Source organism: Lethenteron reissneri, chromosome 60, assembly GCF_015708825.2.
Source record: "Lethenteron reissneri isolate LAM-NWPU_2019-01 chromosome 60, ASM1570882v1, whole genome shotgun sequence".
Taxonomy (NCBI): Eukaryota; Metazoa; Chordata; class Hyperoartia; order Petromyzontiformes; family Petromyzontidae; genus Lethenteron; species Lethenteron reissneri.
This window is the reverse complement of record NC_083838.1, coordinates 642,636-661,914: the sequence shown is the minus strand read 5'-3', so window position 1 is coordinate 661,914 and position 19,279 is coordinate 642,636. Positions and strand designations below refer to the sequence as shown.

At 52.5% G+C, this 19,279-nt stretch overlaps 1 protein-coding gene across 2 annotated transcripts; it reads left to right on the top strand.

Annotated features, from left to right (window-relative positions):
* Nucleotides 1-35: 35 nt before the first annotated feature.
* Nucleotides 36-15,451, top strand: CMTM4 (CKLF like MARVEL transmembrane domain containing 4). Of its 2 annotated transcripts, none has more exons than XM_061575938.1 (4): nt 36-310; nt 5,357-5,533; nt 6,914-7,015; nt 8,454-15,451. In XM_061575938.1, the coding sequence occupies exons 1-4, from the start codon at nt 95-97 to the stop codon at nt 8,742-8,744; spliced, it is 786 nt and encodes a 261-aa protein (XP_061431922.1). In that variant the 5' UTR covers nt 36-94; the 3' UTR covers nt 8,745-15,451. The 2 variants fall into 2 exon arrangements, with proteins under 2 accessions (XP_061431922.1, XP_061431923.1); XM_061575939.1 differs by having other exon boundaries at nt 36-323; nt 8,454-8,752.
* Nucleotides 15,452-19,279: the final 3,828 nt, after the last annotated feature.

The window sequence follows — 19,279 nt, the reverse complement described above, 5'->3', positions numbered from 1 at the left end:
GGAGAGAGGGACGGGGAGGTGCAGGGAGAGAGGGAGGAGAGGAAGAAGGGCAGGAGGAGGATCAAACGGCAGCAGCTGCAGGACCGCCGCTGCCATGCGGAGCGCGGAGGAGCGCGAGGAGGAGGAGGAGGCGGGGGCGGGCAGCAGCTCTGCGCGCGCCGCCGCCGCCTCCTCGTCCATGATGCCGGCCGGGCCGAGCCCCTACCAGCCCACCACGGAGCCCGTGCTGCTGCACCGCCGCGGATGGGCGCCCGCCTGCGACCGCGCGTACGTGCGCTCGCCGCCCGGCCTCGTCAAGATCGCGCAGACGGTGCGAGCTGTGGGTGGGGGGGGGGTGGTCTGGGTGGGTTGGTGGTGGGGGAGTCTGGGTGGGTTGGGGGGGGGGGCTGGATGGGGTGGGTGGGGGGATCTGGGTTGGTGGGGGGGTCTGTGTGGGTGGGGGGCTGCAAGAGGTCGAGGGACATGGGGGGGGGTCTATCGGGACAAGGTGCACGCACGCGTAGCGACACGCGCGCACACACTGCACACGCGTGCGTGGTTGATTCCACGTGCGTGTGTGCGTGCACGTCGTTGCATGTTTTCATGTATGTACACATGCACGCATGTTCATATACACGGTGCACACACACACACACACGTGTTGTAGACATTGCACCGCGTATGCGTCCACGCACACTGCAGCCGCGTTTGTAGAAGCGAGCCGCCCGTCACAGTGACAGGTGGCGACGGGAGAGGCGCTCGGTGGCTTCATCGTCGTCACCATCGGCACTAAACACGGCTCCGGCATGTGCCTTGCGAGTCGTCTTCTTCCTCGGTGTTTACCATCAGAAACACCGTGGTGTGTGTGATGGTAACGCCGTGGTGTGTGTGATGGTAACACCGTGGTGTGTGTGATGGTAACACCGTGGTGTGTGATGGTAACACCGTGGTGTGTGTGTGATGGTAACGCCGTGGTGTGTGATGGTAACGCCGTGGTGTGATGGTAACACCGTGGTGTATGTGATGGTAACACCGTGGTGTGTGTGATGGTAACGCCGTGGTGTGTGATGGTAACGCCGTGGTGTGTGTGATGGTAACGCCGTGGTGTGTGTGATGGTAACGCCGTGGTGTGTGTGATGGTAACGCCGTGGTGTATGTGATGGTAACACCGTGGTGTGTGTGATGGTAACACCGTGGTGTGTGTGATGGTAACACCGTGGTGTGTGTGATGGTAACGCCGTGGTGTGTGTGATGGTAACACCGTGGTGTGTGTGATGGTAACGCCGTGGTGTATGTGATGGTAACCCCGTGGTGTGATGGTAACGCCGTGGTGTGTGTGATGGTAACACCGTGGTGTGTGTGATGGTAACGCCGTGGTGTGTGTGATGGTAACGCCGTGGTGTATGTGATGGTAACACCGTGGTGTGTGTGATGGTAACACCGTGGTGTGTGTGATGGTAACGCCGTGGTGTGTGTGATGGTAACGCCGTGGTGTGTGTGATGGTAACGCCGTGGTGTGTGTGATGGTAACGCCGTGGTGTGTGTGATGGTAACACCGTGGTGTGTGTGATGGTAACACCGTGGTGTGTGATGGTAACGCCGTGGTGTGTGTGATGGTAACACCGTGGTGTATGTGATGGTAACCCCGTGGTGTGATGGTAACGCCGTGGTGTTTCTGGTGGTTCCCACTACACTACTCACCTTGGTGTGTGCGTGGACGCACACGTGGTCCAGATGTATTGTGACCCCCCCCCCCCCTCAAAAATGCAAAGCTCGGTTTATTGTGAAACAGGAATGAATATGCAAAGGGTAAAACAACTAACATGTTAGGGGTCGATTAATTGCGGAGTCACGTGGTGTTACCCACTACGCTAATGTCTTACGCGTCTCGCTGCCAGGGACATTCTAACAGGCGCGAGTTCACCTTGTGGAGAGCGACGAGTGTGTGCGAGTGTGTGAGTGTGTGTGCGAGTGTTTGAGTGTGTGAGTGTGTGTGCGAGTGTGTGAGTGAGTGAGTGTGAGTGTGTGCAGTCTCGGAATATCGCCCCCACCTTGACAGGGCGATTGAACTTCGCATTTTGTGAACTTCTCACTCACGTTGAGGGACGTGGGACCACGCACCCACTGATTTGTCACGTCCATACTGTGGTCAAACACAGAGAGCAAGTTCTCCCACCGTGTAGCCTTAACAGACTGTCGGGGCAGTCAGTGGCAATGTTTTAGTGCCTGATCCGGTGTCACTGATGTTGGCCGTGAGCGGGAATCGAACTCGGGACGCCGGGTTCGTAGCACAGACACCCATCAACTCACCAACACACCCATCAACTCATCAACACAGCCATCAACACACCAACACAGCCATCACCTCGCCAACACACGCATGAACTCACCAACACACCCACACACCCATCAACTCACCAACGCACCCATCAACACACCAACACAGCCATCAACACACCCATGAACTCACCAACTCACCCATCAACACACCAACACAGCCATCACCTCGCCAACACACCCCGCTCACCGCACTGAGGGTCACGACAATTATCTCTCTCAGCTTCTTCCCTCGAACCGCTCCACTTGGGAATTCCCTCTTCCCATCGTCGACCTTGTCTGTCTCAAGCTCTCGCTCGCTTCAAGAAATGCGTTCGCTTTTATCTGTCACGACTGCCCATGGTGCTGTTGGTTTGCTGGCCGTTTGACGGTTTTTGTAGTTGTTGCCTTCGTAAGACTTGTTGCTCCTCAGCAGTTGTGTGCAACATCAAAAAGCTCATTCAGATGTTCCGCCTTAAATAGGTCGCATGGCCACTGATGTAGGCTCTACCACCGCATTTGTGTCCGAAAAGTCTGGCGAAAATCGGCAAATCGGCTAAAAAATGCTAAAGTGCAGCCCTGCAATTTCTTGCTCACGCCACTGCCGGCGGAAAGGCTTCCTCTTAGAGGGAGCTCCAGAGAGCCCCGTGGACTCCTCTGCCACACTGGTCAGATGTGTTGGGCCTGCGGGATGTTGACTACCTCGCCTGGTCTACAGGAGGTCGTGGTTTCGATCCCGACCCTGACGATGCCTGCTGTATATTTGGAGTGTATCTCTCCCCGTGGTCGCGTGGTTCTCCGGTTTTTCCCTCCACATTTATAACCAACAACACGCGTTTAGAGTATTCGGCTGCTATAAATGTCCACGTGATGATAAGCCACTTCGTTGAGCTATTATTTGTGTCGCTTTTGAAAAAGATCTACATAGCTCAGTGAGGCTCACGTTTAGTTTAATGTGGTATTCCGTTTGAACTGCTGGGTGGAGAACAGCAGGGGGATATAAGAAACTTAATTTTTTTTCAACTAGCGTGCCAGGAGATATAAACTACTAAGTGCAGTGCGCTCATTGTCACACCATTGCAACATCCTGCAAAATACAGCAACGATGCCCTCAGTTGTTGCAATTTATGTTGCAACATTCTGATCGTTGCCTTCCATCGATACGCGCTACGACTCGTCCCCATGGTTGTGCTCCGCCGGGTCCGTGTTGTTCCCCTGTGGGATCGATGCGTTGAGTGGCAGCGAGCCCTGGACAAACACTCTTCGAGTGCACCCAGCGTGTACCGCAGCCTACGCAGCACAACTCACGTCAGCGCTGTCCAAACAGCACTCGGCGTTCCGTACCCACTCGTTCGGATGACGGCGGCGGCGCGCGTGTGTGTGCGTGTGTGTGTGTGCGTGTGTGCGCATGTGTGTGCGCATGTGTGTGTGCGTGTGTGCGCCTTTGAGTCCAGCACTGCGGAGGCAGCAGCGAGGGTTGGCGGATCACGTGCACGTCGTGAGACTCCGTGCGCGTTGGCGTCGAGGTGGTGCCCATATGCTGGGTTGGCAGGGAGAAGGCGGAACGGCAAACGTGGACTTGCATCTGCATGGGAGGTGGTGGTTTTCCCCGTCGCATGCGTGGACTTTCTCCGGGTGCTCCGGTCTCTTCTCACGCGTAAACACTAATTGACTCGGGCCGATATCACCTTCATATATAGAGGACCGCAGAACTTGGGGAATGTGGCGCCAGCTCACCGCCTGGCCGCCTATCCTGCTTGTCTGTGATCCAGCGCTGTGGGGAGGCAGCAGCGAGGGTTTGTGGATCACACAGACGTTGTGACATTCCATGCGTCTTGGCAGGGACATGCAATGGATTCTGTTAATCTGCATATTCTCAGATGAACATGATCCATTGTAATTTAGATGACTACATTAAGCCCCCTCTGGTCTTCGCTCGCTTCAAGACTGAAACAGGAGGATTTTTCCACACCTCTGGCTGTCGCCTGATGAAGCTGGTTGTAATCGCCAGAGAAACGCCACGATACTCAAGTTGTGAATGTTGTGGGTTCACTCTCCAACACAGCGGTGTGCTGAACTCGTAACTAAAGGGCACTTTTTGTTTGTGACAAACCTCACTAAATGACTGGCGGGTGGTGGTGGTGCGTTAACTAATTGATACTTACGCGATCTAGCCCAAAATATCTTTATGGATAGTATTGGTCGCGAAAGCCTACTTGTTAAACTATCATCAAAGACAAAGATTCCCCGTGTAGCCTTAACAGACTGTCGGGGCAAGTGCTTTTCACGAGCACCTATGAAGGCCGGCACGGCACACGAGAGGGGGTGGGTGGCCAGCGCCACGCCCGACCGCCTTTGTCTCCCCAGTGCCGATGTTTTTACACACCACACTGGGTACTCATTTGAGGCTGAGTCGACCTAGGGGAGGCCCAGGACCGGTTCAAATAATCGTCACCGGTGTAGTCGCTGAGCGGGAATGGGAACTCGGGTCGCCGGGTTCATGGCGCGGTGCACGAACCGCGACTGCTCCCGCTCCCCGAAGAGCAGCGGGTCTCCCAACCTTGTTGGCACCAGGAACGGTTTCGACAATTTTTTCACGGACCTGGGTGTGGGGGGGGGGTTCATCATTGGGTCTTTCCCCCTTTTCAAAGAAGCTCTCCAGCGACGTTTGTGTTTTACTCATGTTGGCTCGTGGGCTCACCAACACTGTAATTGAGCAAGTGCCCGGTGCGGGAAAGAGGCGCGGATGGAAGTGGTGAATAATAAAACAATTGGGGGCGGGGGGCCACGCGCGGACTCACCGCTCTCACCTCCTGCTGCTGCTGCTGCGCGGACCGGTTCCTAACAGGCCACGGGCCGGTACCGGTCCGCAACCCGGGGGTTGGGGACCCCTGCCGTAGAGGATATAGCGACACTCGGAGACACATTGACACTGTAGAGATGTAACGAGGCACCTCCGATTAGTACGGTTGGCCACGTACGTCGCGAAAAAAGCTTAACGTGTGATGGCCGCCGCTTGACGGTGCTGCGATGCTGCTGCCCGTGCGCGTGTCGCGAGCAGTCGCTGGACCTGCTGACGTTCATCGTCGCCAAGAGCGTGCCGGCGTGCTCGCGCTGCGGGGCCCTCTACCTCGTCGAGGCGGTCAGCTTCCTCGCGCTGCTCCTCACCGGCGCCCTGCTGCTGCTCTTCGCGCTCTCTCTGCACCTGCGCCTGCCCAACTTGAACTGGCCGCTGCTGGTGAGCGGCGGGGCACCCCCCCGGATGGGGCGGGGGGGGGGCGCGGTGGTGCAGCCGAGCACGCGGCCTGTAATCTGGAACCGGCGGTTGGTGGATCGCGCGCAGATGTTTTGTTTTGTTTGCGAAACTCCCTTCCCGTGGGTGTCAAGAAGGTGCCCGTACCCCTGGCTCACCAGGAGAGTGAAGTCCGGCAAATGTGGACTCCGCCTGTTCCTTCTGTATGTATGGGAGCCACGGTGGCTAGGAGATGTTAACGACCTCGCCTGGTGTACAGGAGGTCGTGGGTTCCATCCCGACCCTGACGCCTGCTGCTGTATATTTGTAGTTTGTGGTATCTCTCTCATCATCACGGTGGTGAGATGTTAACGACCTCGCCTGGTGTACAGGAGGTCGTGGGTTCCATCCCGACCCTGATGCCTGCCATATATTTGGAGTTTGCGTGTTATCCCCGTGGCCGTGTGGATTTTTGTTCGGGTCCTCCAGTTTTCCCCTCCACATTTAGAATCAACGTGAGATTAGAGTATTTGGCTACTGCTATAAATGTTCACATTATGATAAGTCACTTTGTTAAGCCATCATATGTCATAGCCTGGTCGCTTCTGAAAAAGAGCTACATAGCTCAGTGGGCCTTACCTGGTAGAATACAAATCAATTTACGTTTGTGTCCGTGCGTTTACACGTGTGTCCGTGTTGTGTGCGTATGTGTTTGTGCTTGCCCGCTTCGGTACATGCACACCCATGTGTGTGTGTTTACATGGGAAATGGTATTCTAGTGGCGAACCGAGTTCCATTCCCGCTTACGGCCAATAAGAGTGACGATTAATTATCTGAACCGGTCGTGGGCCCCCCCCCAGGTCGACACAGCCTCAAATGAGTAAATGTGGTGTGTAGTGAACATCGCCACTTGGGAGATGAGGGCAGTGGTGCTGGCCACCCAACCCCCTTGGTGTGCCCTGCCGGCCTTCGTAGGTGCTCCTCACAAACGCCACTTCCCCCCCCCCCCCCCAAGTGTGACTGATTTCTATTTAAAGCTTTCGTGACTGCAGTGATTCATATTCTTGGATCTTTCGGTAAAGTCACGTAGAAGGGAAATAATAAGAGTAGAGGGACTCGCCTTGTTAAGGGGCTCTGCTCCTCCCTCCCAGCTTAAAATACGCTGCCAAGCTTAGCAGTGTTCATTAGGATGCTGTCTTTCCGACAGCTCTGTTCTTTACCTGAGGACGTCTGCTTTTTTTGTATCCGAAACGTCGTGAGAATTTAATGTTTAATTTTTATAATTTTATTATTTCCCTTGTACGTAACTTTACCAAAAAATCCAAGAATATAGTGTGATCGATGGCTGTGTGGGGCATCTTGTCTTTGTCTCGTGCGTGAGCGCAGGACGTGGTGAACACGGCCGTGTGGACGGCGCTGCTCTTCCTGGCGAGCGTGCTGCTGGCGGCACTGGGCGATGGCGGCAGCGGTGCCCACGTGGCGGCCGTGGTACGAGGGGCGGAACGCCGAGTAGAGGGCCTGGCGCGCGGCGCCGGTCCCCAATGCTGACACTTCATCTGTGCCTCGTTCATTCGTTGATTCTCGTGACCATCCAAACCGACTTGCATCATCGATCAGGCGCGCGCGTGATCAGCTACGGCGCCGCGGTGGCTAGGAGATATCAACTCCCTCGCCTGACATGCCGGAGGTCGTGGATTCCATCCCGATCCTGACGCCTGCTGCTGTATATTTGGAGTTTGCGTGTCTCTCTCCCTGTGGTTGCGTAGATTTTTCTCCGGGTCCTCAGGTTTTTCCGTCCGCATTCAGATTTGACATCACGCGATTAGAGTATTTGGGCTGTTGCAAATTTCCACGTGGTCACAAGCCGCTTTGTTGAGCTTTCATTTGTGAAGTCAGGGCGTTTCCGATCAATAGCTACATAGCTCAGTGGGCTTTACCCCGAGCTGACGATGCCGGAGAAAGCGAGCGAGGAGACATCGTCGCCTCTTCGTCGATGGCGCAGCTCGCCTTCTGGGCCCGGTCGAGTTGGCGCGGCTCCCTGGCAGCCATGCTGATCTCTCCCTCGCTCTGTCACTATAGACACGTGCAGCCCTTGCGTTGATCTACTGCTGGATGAGTGAGGGCCTCCACATGCAGATGGCGGTCATGGGAGTTGGTTGGCCATATTTTTGGCCGCGCTGCTCAGTTGCGGGTCGGTGAAGGCGGAACAGCATAGATACGCGCGTGTGAGTACAACAATGGATTTTGCCGAGACAATGCCCAGCACGTAAGCTACAGAAATGCAGCGCTGCATTTAACCGAAGTCCTTCCTTATAGTGGCTGAAGGGCTCATGTGAATGTGTTATACTGTCTACAACTATGGGTCGGAGTTTTTGGCTTTCTATGTATGTCTGTGGGCCTCCTATGGGCCCGAATCTATAGGTCCCTATGCAATTGCTGTATGGGTCTTGTGCGAGTATGTGGCTCCCAACGTGAGTCTATGGATCTCTTTGTCTGTCTATAGGTCTCTGTGCAAGTCTGGCTCCTTACATAAGTCTGAGTCCCCATGCAATGCATTTGACCCCTATGCGAGTCCATGGCCCTTATGTGTTGGCACGATGGCGAGATGTTAACTTCCTCGCCTGGTATACAGGAGGTCGTGGGTTCGATCGAAAACCTAACGCGTGCTGTATATTTGCATATCTCTCTCTTCCCGTGGTGGCGTACATCTTTCTCCGGGTCCTCCGGTTTTTTTGGCTGGTATAAGTTTCCACACCACGAGAAGCCATTTTGTCGCGCGATCATTTGTGGTGGCCAGGTCGCTTCTGACAAGAGAGCTGAAAACAGCTTGGCGGGCCTTAGCCTGGTAACAAGAAATAGTTGACATTCTAAATAGATCTTAGTCGACCGACTGCCTTGCTTACCCCCCCCCCCCCCCCCCCGACAGACGCTGGGCTTTCTGGCGCTGGCTGCCTACGCCCTCAACGTGCTGCTCATCCTGCGGCGGCGGCGACGGCACCGTCACGGTGGCGGCGCAACCGCCCTGGGGGTCGCAGGGGTCACGGCGCCCGGCCAAGAGGCCCCCTCTCTATCCGCGGGTGACTACACGCGGGCGAGGAGCGACTGCGCGGACGACGCGGAGCGGCCGGGCGTCGCACCGTCGGCGTCATCGCAGGACTGGGCCGTCGACGATGAGGAGGTGGCCGTGGCGCCAGTCCCCACTGCACTGAAACTTTAAGATGACCTCGAAAGAATTGGGTGGCGCGGGGTACAACCCACCCCACCTGCCCCACCCCACCCGCCCCCACCCCACCCGTGCCCCCCACCCCATCCCAAAATTCAGAGGGTGTGGCGTGGGATGGTGGCAGCACACCGGAGTATCGCGACGACGAGTATCCTGCCTCAGGGCTGGGTGGGACTCGCCAGAGGGGAAAATAATGTGACGCTTTGTATTTGTTGAGTCACCCTGGTGACGCGTGTTTTGGGTCGTTTCGGGTCCGTGGGGTCGTTTGCTCGGTTTGGCCGGCCGGCCGATACTTCCTGGTGATGCTACTGATGTGGCCGTACAATTTCGCCCCGTTTCCCAGCGATGCCACGAATTGTCGTGATTCAGGGCCACGGTTTAGATTCAGGGTTCTGAATTCAGTACGGACCAATGTCCACGTTTTCTAATGATGTGTCAATTCAACCAATTTGGATCTCTTCTCACGGAGGATGGGAAGTGCGTTTAATTGTGCAAGTAAGAATCGATTATTATTTAAGATTCCTACAAATCGTACGTGAACAAGCACATTTTATATTTAGGCGAATAGGGCGGGGAAAATAGACGACAAACGAGATAGAACGAGAAGAAATAGAAATCGGGCGTTGAGACGGAAAAATGATTGGTTCTTGAATCAAATTGCCACCGTGAAATCGTGACAAATCGTAAACATCGCTGTGCGTTTTGGAATCGTTTGAATCCGACTGTGAACAAGATAAGAGCTTTCTCTGTGGCTTTTATTTTTTTATTTTAAATCGTTTTAATCACTGCGGGGTCATATGTTTCAACAAGAGCATTGTCCATGGAGTGAATTCGTGAGAAGAGAGGAATAAGGGAATGAGGATGTGACTTGGGGTTAGGGATAGAGTTGAGAAGATGCGCGATGCCGCATTGGTCAATACCAATTCACCTGCACGACACACGCATTGGGGAATGACGTGCTCCGATTCACACACACGCAGCAGCAGCAGTGCTCAAAGAACAAGGCGACCCGAGTTGGATTCCTGCCCACTGCTGACATCAGCGGGAAGATTGATATTTAAACGAAGCCCTTGGGTCTCCCCTCCTTCACCAACACGTACTGATCGGCATGGTGAAGTGTGGTCAAAACAACCCCAGGGTGGTCATCCTTGCAGATGAGACTATCCCTGGTCTCTGGAGTTCGCGCGCCTGCTCAAAATACTTTTAATAAAACCCCTCAAACCGGCACTGTCTGGGGATGGCTTCACCCAGCAGTGGCGGTTGACAGAGGCCCGGTAAACAAATTAAAACATTACAAATGCCACATGCAGTGCGTCCATGTGACCACTTGAGCCGTTAAGTTGACCAGAGTGTCGTTAAACAGAAACACAACAAACGGCCCGTAGTGGATTCTGCAATTGGATCGCAAACTCGACTCGCGACAATTGTTCAAACTGTTTCACCTCTTATTGACGTGGGAAAATGGTGGCGTGCGCGTGGCAGCGATGACCTCAAGTGCACTGCTGAAAAGTCGCAGCCCCCCCCCCCCCAACCAGGCACCTGACCCGCCGCGTCGCCACCGCCACCAATGTTTTACATTGTCACGGGGAATTATTTTCTCCGTTGTTTTGCATTGTCGTGTGGAATTTTTCCTCCGGGTCGTCCCCTTGGGGTTTTTTTTTTACCATCCGCGTTTAGAAATGGGCGTGCGTTTCGATTACTTAGCAACTGCTGCTATATATTGCCACTTAATGATAAGTCACTAAGTTGAGCTATCATTTGTGATGGCCACGTCGCTTGTGACAAAAGAAGCTTCGGTGGGCTTCAGGCGGTGGTCAAATAATAATTGTTTCTAGTTTATTTAAACATGTGGCGGACAGGCGTAAATCCTCGGGTAGACGGTGCCATCTCATCCGGAGTTAGTTTCATGACGACTGCGCAAAGAGGCCTCGCGCGGCTGTGATTCTGTTGTGGGCGAGTCGACAGCAGTGGTGGTCCTTTTGGATACTCGGGCCCCACCAAAAGACGCGGAATTTCCATCACCTACTCAGGGCTGCACGCAGAAGATGAGCACCACCTCATTTGAGCAGGAGGCCAAGTACCCAAAAGCACCATCTGGTGTCTCATTTGGTGTCTTCCCCCGACCGCCGTCTCGCGTCAGTGGCGTTGGTGACTCGCTCACCAGGTGAGGGACCGCTCACCTGGTGAGGCACCGCTCACCTGGTGAGGCACCGCACGCCCTCGCTGCCTCTCGCTGCCCCCCACCCTCGGGGAGCGGTGGCGCAGCGGTTAGCGGCTGCGCTATGAACGCGGCGATCTGAGTTTCGATTCCCTATCGCGACCAATGACGGTGGCGAATGTTTGAGCCCTGGGGGGGGGCTCCCTTAGGTCATCTCGGGGGGGGGGGCTCCCTTAGGTGACCTCAGCATTGCAGGAGCTGTTGCAGTGCCTAACTCATCAGCGCTGGAGATGCAAAAGCGGCCGGGCCGTGGTATTTTCCCCCCGCTCCCCTCGTGTGCCATACCGACGGCCTTCGTAGGTGCTACTCGCTAACAGCACTTGCCCTCAACATTCTGTTAAAGGCTATACAGGAGTCTTTGTGTAAATATGTAAGTGCTGCTGTTACATTCTTGTTATGTGACTGTTACACTATTACGTGAGTGTCACACTCCGTTACGCGAGTGCTGCTGTTCCACTATTCGCACTGTGACCACTTAAACTGACAAACGAACAAAACGTGAAAATGGAATGCGGCAAAGCGCGGAGATCAGATCAGGGGTTAGGGTGAGTGTTGGTGAGCAGGCCAAGTCCTCGTTAGTCAGTATTGGTTGTCGTCAGTGGAGACTTGGTGAGGGGTAACGTTGGTTTGGGTCAGGGTGCACCTCCTCCCCGTTACAAAGAGCGGCCGTTAACATTTTGCCACAGTGGACGAGATGTTAACTACCTCGCCTGGTATGCAGGAGGTCGTGGGTTCGATCCCAACCCTGACGCCCGCTGCTGTATATTTGGAGTTTGCCGTGTCTCTCTCGCTGTGGTCGTGTGAATTTTTATCCGGGTCCTCCGGTTTTTCGCTCCACATTTAGAAACACGCCTCTAGAGGAGGGGTCGGTAAACTAAATAACAAGGAGGCAAAAAAAATTTGATTTTAGTACAAAACTGAATATTGTGAGATCCACAATGCAATGTGAATGCATGTGCATCACGTCACGAAGCAGTCTGCGAAGAGAGGGGCAGGTTGTCGATCCCTGGTTTAGAGTATTTCGCTGCTATACATTCCCACACGATAAGCCACTTCGTTGAGCTGTCATTTGCGACCAGGTCGCTTGTGAAAAAGAACCACGTCGTTCAGTGGACCTTACCTGGTAAAATACACATAGTTGTTTTTGTTTAGTTTTGCTTCTGGTGGATTTTCGTTTGCGCTCACACCACTGGTGGTTCGATCACCGCGGCCCAACTTCAGTTGGTAGCGAGGTCAAATCACGGCGGCATCTCCTACTTGGCCCTACATCCTCTTGGGGGGGTTGACCAATGAGGCACCACGTGGTGGCATTTCCACCTCGAGGCTCAAAACTGAGTAGGAGCCGAGCGTCGGCGCCCCCACCAAGTGTGAGAGCACCACCCACTGGGCATTGTTAATTGTCGTTGCGCTGGATAAATGTGTGCACACGTCCGTCAAGTGTGCCCTCGAAATCGCCTACATGGATACGTACGCACGTTGAACTTTTAAACACAGTTCTAAAGAAATGCGTTTTTGAATTCGATTCATGCTATGCCCTGCGTGTATATAATGGCGAGTTTAGGGTGGCCTCTTGGAAATAATGTGAAATATTTCAAATGGCAGGAAACGTCACGTGCCATGCATTACCAGTTCGTTCTGTACCAGTGCACAGAAACCACCAGAGCATTGGATTGTACGTACGTACATGGAACTTCTTTCGCACCGTACGTAGCCAAGCCTGCTAATCGGAGGTGCGGTGGGGAAGGACAACACACTAAACGCAAACAAGCAGTTCTCAAGAAAATATTTGGTGTGCTGCCGTATTGACTCGTTATTTTCACTGCTTCCAGTGGCGTTTTTGCACCTTTCTTTTCCACTGCTTTAAAAAAAACACTCACAATATAAAAAAGTAGGATTGTGAATGCGCTAAATTTGTCCACCTTTGAATTAACAAGGTTTTAAGGAAACCGTTATACCGGGGCCACCCCACAACCTGAATGATCACTGTATTTCGAGGACACTGCGTGCGTGCGCGCTAGCCAGCCACACACACTTGTACGCGTGTGCGTGAGCCAGGCAGCAACACACGTACACACTCGTGTGTGTGCTAGCCAGCCACACGCACACTCGTACGTATGTGCACTCACGGGGTGTGCATGTCGTAAGCAGGGCTCTGATTCCCAATCCCAGTGGGGGGCCTTGAACTTTGATCTTTGGTCTGTATTGTTGTTACAAACGTTGACCGTCGCGAACTCGTGTGCATGAACTACTGTTTAACACTCAGTCGGCTTTCGCGACCATTATGATCCATAATTGAGGTGTTTTTGGGTTAGATCGCATACACACTCACATTTTAAATACGGTGGGTTTACTCTCCAACACACAACCGGTGTGCTGAACTAGCAACTAACTGGAAAGTTTTGTTTAAGTGACAAACCTTGGTAATTGGCTGCGTCAGGTGGTGGCGGGTTTTCCGACATTCATATTTATGCGACCTATCCCCTCTCCCCCCAAAAAAAATAACTTCTGTTGTAGATGAACTTCTGTGTCGGCAGTGGCAAGCCCCCCAGCGGGGTTGCTGCATCGAGCCAGCAAGGGCGTTGTTCTCCTTAGGGGGAGTAAACAGTCAAACTTGATCACTCACAATCTATTTTTACCATCACCCACTGCTGGCTTCATTGGACCACATTTTAAAATGCACTTTTGTTCGCTTTTTTTTCTTTGTTGTTTGTAAATATAGTTTGTGGATCTCCCCCACAGATGACCGCACGGGTGAACTTAACAATTTACTTCTCTCATCCACTCAATCCACCTGCTTTACACAAGGCCTGGGTTCTGGGCGGGTAATTTGGTGTTGCTGCACAAGCGCACGTATTAAATAGCTCAACAAGTTCACCAATAAAGATGGGATTTCCTAGGCGAGTGACTTTTTATAGGTTTTCAAGTGATTCCAGGGCGCTCCTCTCCTATCCACATACTTGATCACACAGGTGTGGACACACACAATCCACACCTTGCACACCTGCTAGGAATTGTACAGACGTGTCCACACACATTCTCCACCATCTGGGGAGTGTGTCGGGAAATATGCTAAGCTGCGCCGAGTGACCGAGCGGACGTGAAACCGCCGAGTCCAGTGATTGTTGGTATCAGTGTTAGTGTGTTGGTATCCGTGCTAGTGTGGGTATCGGTGTTAGTGTGTTGGTATCAGCGCTAGTATTGGTGTCAGTGCTAGTGTGTTGGAGTTTTGGCAATGATTTGCACAGGAGTGCCTTACTGTTATGTCGACTGCTGAGTTGTGTAAGGTGTGTGGCTACCTTTGTCCATGTGTATACATGTGTGTGTGTCGGTATGTATGTATATGTCCGTGCTTATATGCGTGCATGAGTGTGTGCGAGTGCGCACATGTGAAGTTTGTGTCTATTGTATGTGTTGTGTCTGTGTGTGAGTATACAGGGTGTTTCACAAAGATGGACCTGATTTGAAATCGCTATATCTCTGCAACCACGAACCGCCCATGAATTAAACTCTTACCACTTGAGAGGGCGGGGCATAGAGAGGGTGGGGCATAGAGTTTCAAATGATTACCGCGAGATGCCTCTTCCAGTGCACAAACAGCCCCTAGCCTCAGTCATTCGCGAGATGGTGACCCCCACAACACAAGGGGCGTTTTTCATTCTGCAGTTCGGCAAGACTGAATCCGTAATTGCAGTGCAGAGCGCGTTTTAATGGCGTTTTGGCATTGATCCGCCAATGTCAAAGAGCATTCTTCGTTGGAGCCGACAATTTGAGGAAACAGGCCGTTGATGTAAGGGGAAGAGCGCAGGGCGACCACGCACCTCAGCGGAAAACGTGAGAAGAGAGGCGTTTGTGACGAATTCAACTATCGTCTCGATGTTGTCCGTACAGCAAGTGGAGGGCACATCGAGCATTTATAAAATGGTTAGGAAAACTTGATAACTCATTAAACCGTTTGTAACATTTTGTGTAATTGTAACATGTTGCCATCGTGAAATATACTGCTTTGAAATTGGGTTCATCTTTTTAAAACACACTATATACAACTGCCAAACAACAGGGGATGTCTTAAAACAATGGAGGGTGTGGGAGCGTGACAGTGTGGGAAGATGAGTCACAGGCTACTGTGGTCCCACATTCCCATCAGCAGAAGGCGAGGAGGAATGGTGGTTGTGGTGGCTTACAACACCACCGAAGATGCACATCAATGAAGGGATGCAGACAAGGCTGATGATTCAGATGCCTTCTATGACCTGTCCCAGGTGCTGGCTAGAGTGGCTCCTCGGGATAGTCATCCTGTTGGGTGACTTCAGTGTCCGAGTGGGTCACGAGGCAGGCCCTTACACTGGAGTGGTTGGAAGGCACAGGACAGATCAGCTCAATAAGAATGGTGGGAGGCTGCTGCTCTTTTCCGCTCGCCATGGGTTTGTGAGCACCAACTCGCCGTTACACTCTTGGCCCATCCACACAACATGGATGCACGCCAGGCCAAAGCAAGAACATCCGCGTTGTGACGAGACAGCGGATGGCTGTCCACTACTGCCTGTGGAGACCGTGTGGCCTGGTGGCTCGCTGGTCGAGATAGCGGCTCGCAATTGGGAAGGTCGAGGGGTTCGACTCCTGTTTAGGGGGGCGGTGACTCGGCTGTACGTAAACATCAGCGTTGGGGAGACAGATGGCCGGGCGTGGTGCTAGCCACTCACCCTGTCATGTGCCGTGCCGGGCTTCGTAGGTGCCACTCTCTAACAGCACTTGCCTCAACCGGCTGTTCAAGTCGAGACGGGGGATCTCTGTCGATGTGTGTATATGCATATGTGTCTCTGTATTTATGTGTATGTTTCCGTGTGTATGTGTGTGTACACTGATGGCTATGTGCATACATTTACGTGTACAGTATATGTATGTGTGTGTACGTGTCTGGGTTTTTATGATTTTACACTGGAAGCGTGCATTGTGTCCGGGGCGGTTGACATCCACTCCTGCTCCTCATTAAAGAACACACTCCTCACACACTGCTGCTGCTGGATTCTGCTGGGTGATTGTGTTGGTGGACTGTGCTCGAGTGGGATGAGTCCTGCGGTGGACAATTCTGATTGACCCTGCCGCTGGTTGACATTGCTGGTGGACTCGACTGGTGGACCCCTCGTGGGTGACTGCTGCTGGGTTTTCCCAGTTGATGTGTCATGCAAGACTGCTGGTCGACCAGTGGTGGACACTTATGGTAGGCCTCCACTGGTGAACTATGCTAGGAATTGTACAGGTCTGTCCACACACAATCCACACCTGCTGGGAATTGTACAGGCGTGTTCACGCACAATCCACACCTGCTGGGAATTGTACAGGCGTGTTCACGCACAATCCACACCTGCTGGGAATTGTACAGGCGTGTTCACGCACAATCCACACCTGCTGGGAATTGTACAGGTGTGTTTACACACAATCCACACCTGCTGGGAATTGTACAGGTGTGTTCACAATCCACACCTGCTGGGAATTGTACAGGTGTGTTCACACACACACCTTGGACACCTGCTAGGATGTACAGGTGTGTTTACACACCTTGGACACCTGCTAGGAAGACGAGGCTGTTCGGGGACTCCACTGTTGGAGACTGATGGTCGACCAGTCGTGGACAATTTTGGTAGCCTCTACTGGTGAACTCTGCTGAGAGATGATCGTGTCGGTGAACACTGCTTAAACAACTCGTGCAGGGCACTTGCGGGAAACAATTGGCCGCTCAATGCTGCCCAACTTTGCGCTGTTGTTCGATGTTGTGCTCTGCACTTAAAGCAGAAATACTCCTGCAAGTACATAGCGCTTGTTTGCATGCTTGGTGGATTGTTAAGGAGAATGTGCACAGTCTTGTGGGAGCTCGGGATAAAGCAGGATTGAGTCTGAACAGTGGCTTGGATGGGTGCAAGTCGATTGGTTTCTGTAAATCTATTGGGCTCTGTCAGTCTTCGGGTTTCTATGCGAGTCAATGGGTCTATATGCAAGTCTATGGGTCTCTTGATTCTATAGGTCTCTATGTGAGTCTGTGGATCTCTATGGGTTGGTGGCAGCTCTGTGCCACGATTGCCCCTGCCCTCCTATGGATCTCCCTCCCCAGACACCGCCACCTCTGGCATCTGAGATTGCAAGTCTCTACTCAAAACGTTCCCCTGCCACATCGTGCTGTTGCACACCGCTTCTGTTCTCCTCCCGGCCTGTGTGCACGCGTATGTTCAATGGCAGGCAAGTCCGGTGGCTCTGGGCTCGGGGAGCTGAGCAGGCACCGCTGAGACCTTGGGTTCAGATCCAGGCTGCTACCCACGGTTAATGCGGGTTATCAAGCATTCGCGAGTTGATCGTCTCAGCCGGCTCACCAGTTGACTAATAGAACACCCAGAGACTCACACGGAGACCCGTACACTCACATAGAGACCCATAAACTTATACAGAGACCATTAGACTCGCATAGAGACATATAGACTTGTATAGAGACCCATAGACTCACACAGAGACCCAAGCTGAGTTGTGATTAAAAGGGGTTCTCAGCTGTAGCGATTTGATCGTCTCAGCCCATTCATCACTTACGTAAGGAAACGAAACCCTCGTATTAGGGTTGGTCATGCTCTTAATTTGGCTGCATTGCAGCTCTTGAGAAGATAATACGATCAGTGACATGTGCTTTGAAGAACGGCCACTGACCGAAACGTCGCCTGTGTTTACTTTTTTTAAGGCAGCGTTATTGACGAGCTTGGTGAGTGGTTGTGTTGATGGTGGTTGTGTTGATTGTGCGTGTATTGATTGTGGTTGTGTTGATTGTGCTTGTGTTGATGGTGGTTGTTGTGTTGATGGTGGTTGTGTTGATGGTGGTTGTGTTGACGGTGGTTGTGTTGACGGTGGTTGTGTTGACGGTGCTTGTGCTGATGGTGGTTGTGTTGATTGTGGTTGTGTTGATGGTGGTTGTGTTGATGGTGGTTGTGTTGATGGTGGTTGTGTTGATGGTGGTTGTGTTGATTGTGCACCAATACATTTGCTTAAATATATCAGTTTGACTGCCACGTCATGAACATCACTCTCGGCTTCCGGGTGAGTGGGACCTCACCTTGCTGCACCTTGAGGTCACGTGAAGGGATCTCAGAGGTAGTTCTCTGATGTCCACTTCCACGAGCCGTTTGCTCGAGCACAGAGGGGTTGCACTGCCGCGCGAGAGATCGGAATGGGTTTGTCGTCTTGCGATGCCGATACAGTTTGGGGGCGGGGAGAAAAAAAATCCTCTCTAACATGACAAGACAATATGACATCCAGTTGAAGTGACCTCCTTTACAGACGAAAGAGGCAGACGGATGGACAGACGATTGGGGAAAAGGGACAGGCAAATTGGAACTCAGCGGACGATGCTGAGAGCACGGGGGCGGGGGCAGCTCAGCGGTTTGCGCACTGCAATCAGATCGCAGAGATTTTACTCCATGTGTGCTCAAACTACGTCCATGACCGGAAAGACATTTAAAATATTCATAGTGCAGGAGGAATCCGATGAGCTACAAAGCTTTGTTTCCACAGATGTCCACGAGGGGCACAGGGTCAGAACGTTACAACAACTAGAACACGATAGGAGTGAAAAGTAGAGGAATGGTCAACAAATCACTAATAATAAAACTCCAATTTTATTTGAGCAGGTATTTTTCAGACGTGATCTAGCCACACATGGCAGCTCAACTCAGTGGCTTATCACGTGGACATTTATAGCAGCAGCCAAATGTAATCCATCCGGCAGTGGATTGACAAGAGTGCTGAAGATCGACAACGGTGGGACATCTGTGTCCGTGATCTTACTCGGAACGTGCGGCGCATGGCAAGGGGTGCCGTTAGCCCGTGAAATCGCGCAAATTCCCGACTAGATGCAAATGCAAATAAACACTTGTGTGCTCCACGAGAGAATGCACAACACAAGGGCAGCTTTGTTTTGTGACATTGCGAAATAGTGAGGTCATGCGTCCTGTCGAGCCAAAGGGGTGAACTGGCCCAGCAGGCGGTGTTACTGGTCGTTGTGCCCAAGCTATAATCATAATCAGTCTTTGTCCATGTGCACAACACAGCAGTGGCACTGCTGGTCGTTGTGGCACTCACTGCCTGCAAGCAAATGCTTCCCATTAATGACCAGTGGACTCCGAATTCCCTTGTACTATTTAGATATCCTGAGTGTGTGTCATGGCCACTACTGATATCCCTGGATGAATTTCACTGCAGAAATGTAAATTATTACTGTTCGACTAAAAATAAACGAAAAGTTTTATTTTATACATGTTTGTGGAACTTTTTTCGCACC

Coding starts and splice junctions, on each gene's coding strand:
- CMTM4 (XM_061575938.1), top strand. CDS start 95: ATGCGGAGCGCGGAGGAGCGCGAGGAGGAGGAGGAGGCGGGGGCGGGC. Junction 311..5,356: donor TCGTCAAGATCGCGCAGACG/GTGCGAGCTGTG, acceptor TGTCGCGAGCAG/TCGCTGGACCTGCTGACGTT. Junction 7,016..8,453: donor GTGCCCACGTGGCGGCCGTG/GTACGAGGGGCG, acceptor CCCCCCCGACAG/ACGCTGGGCTTTCTGGCGCT.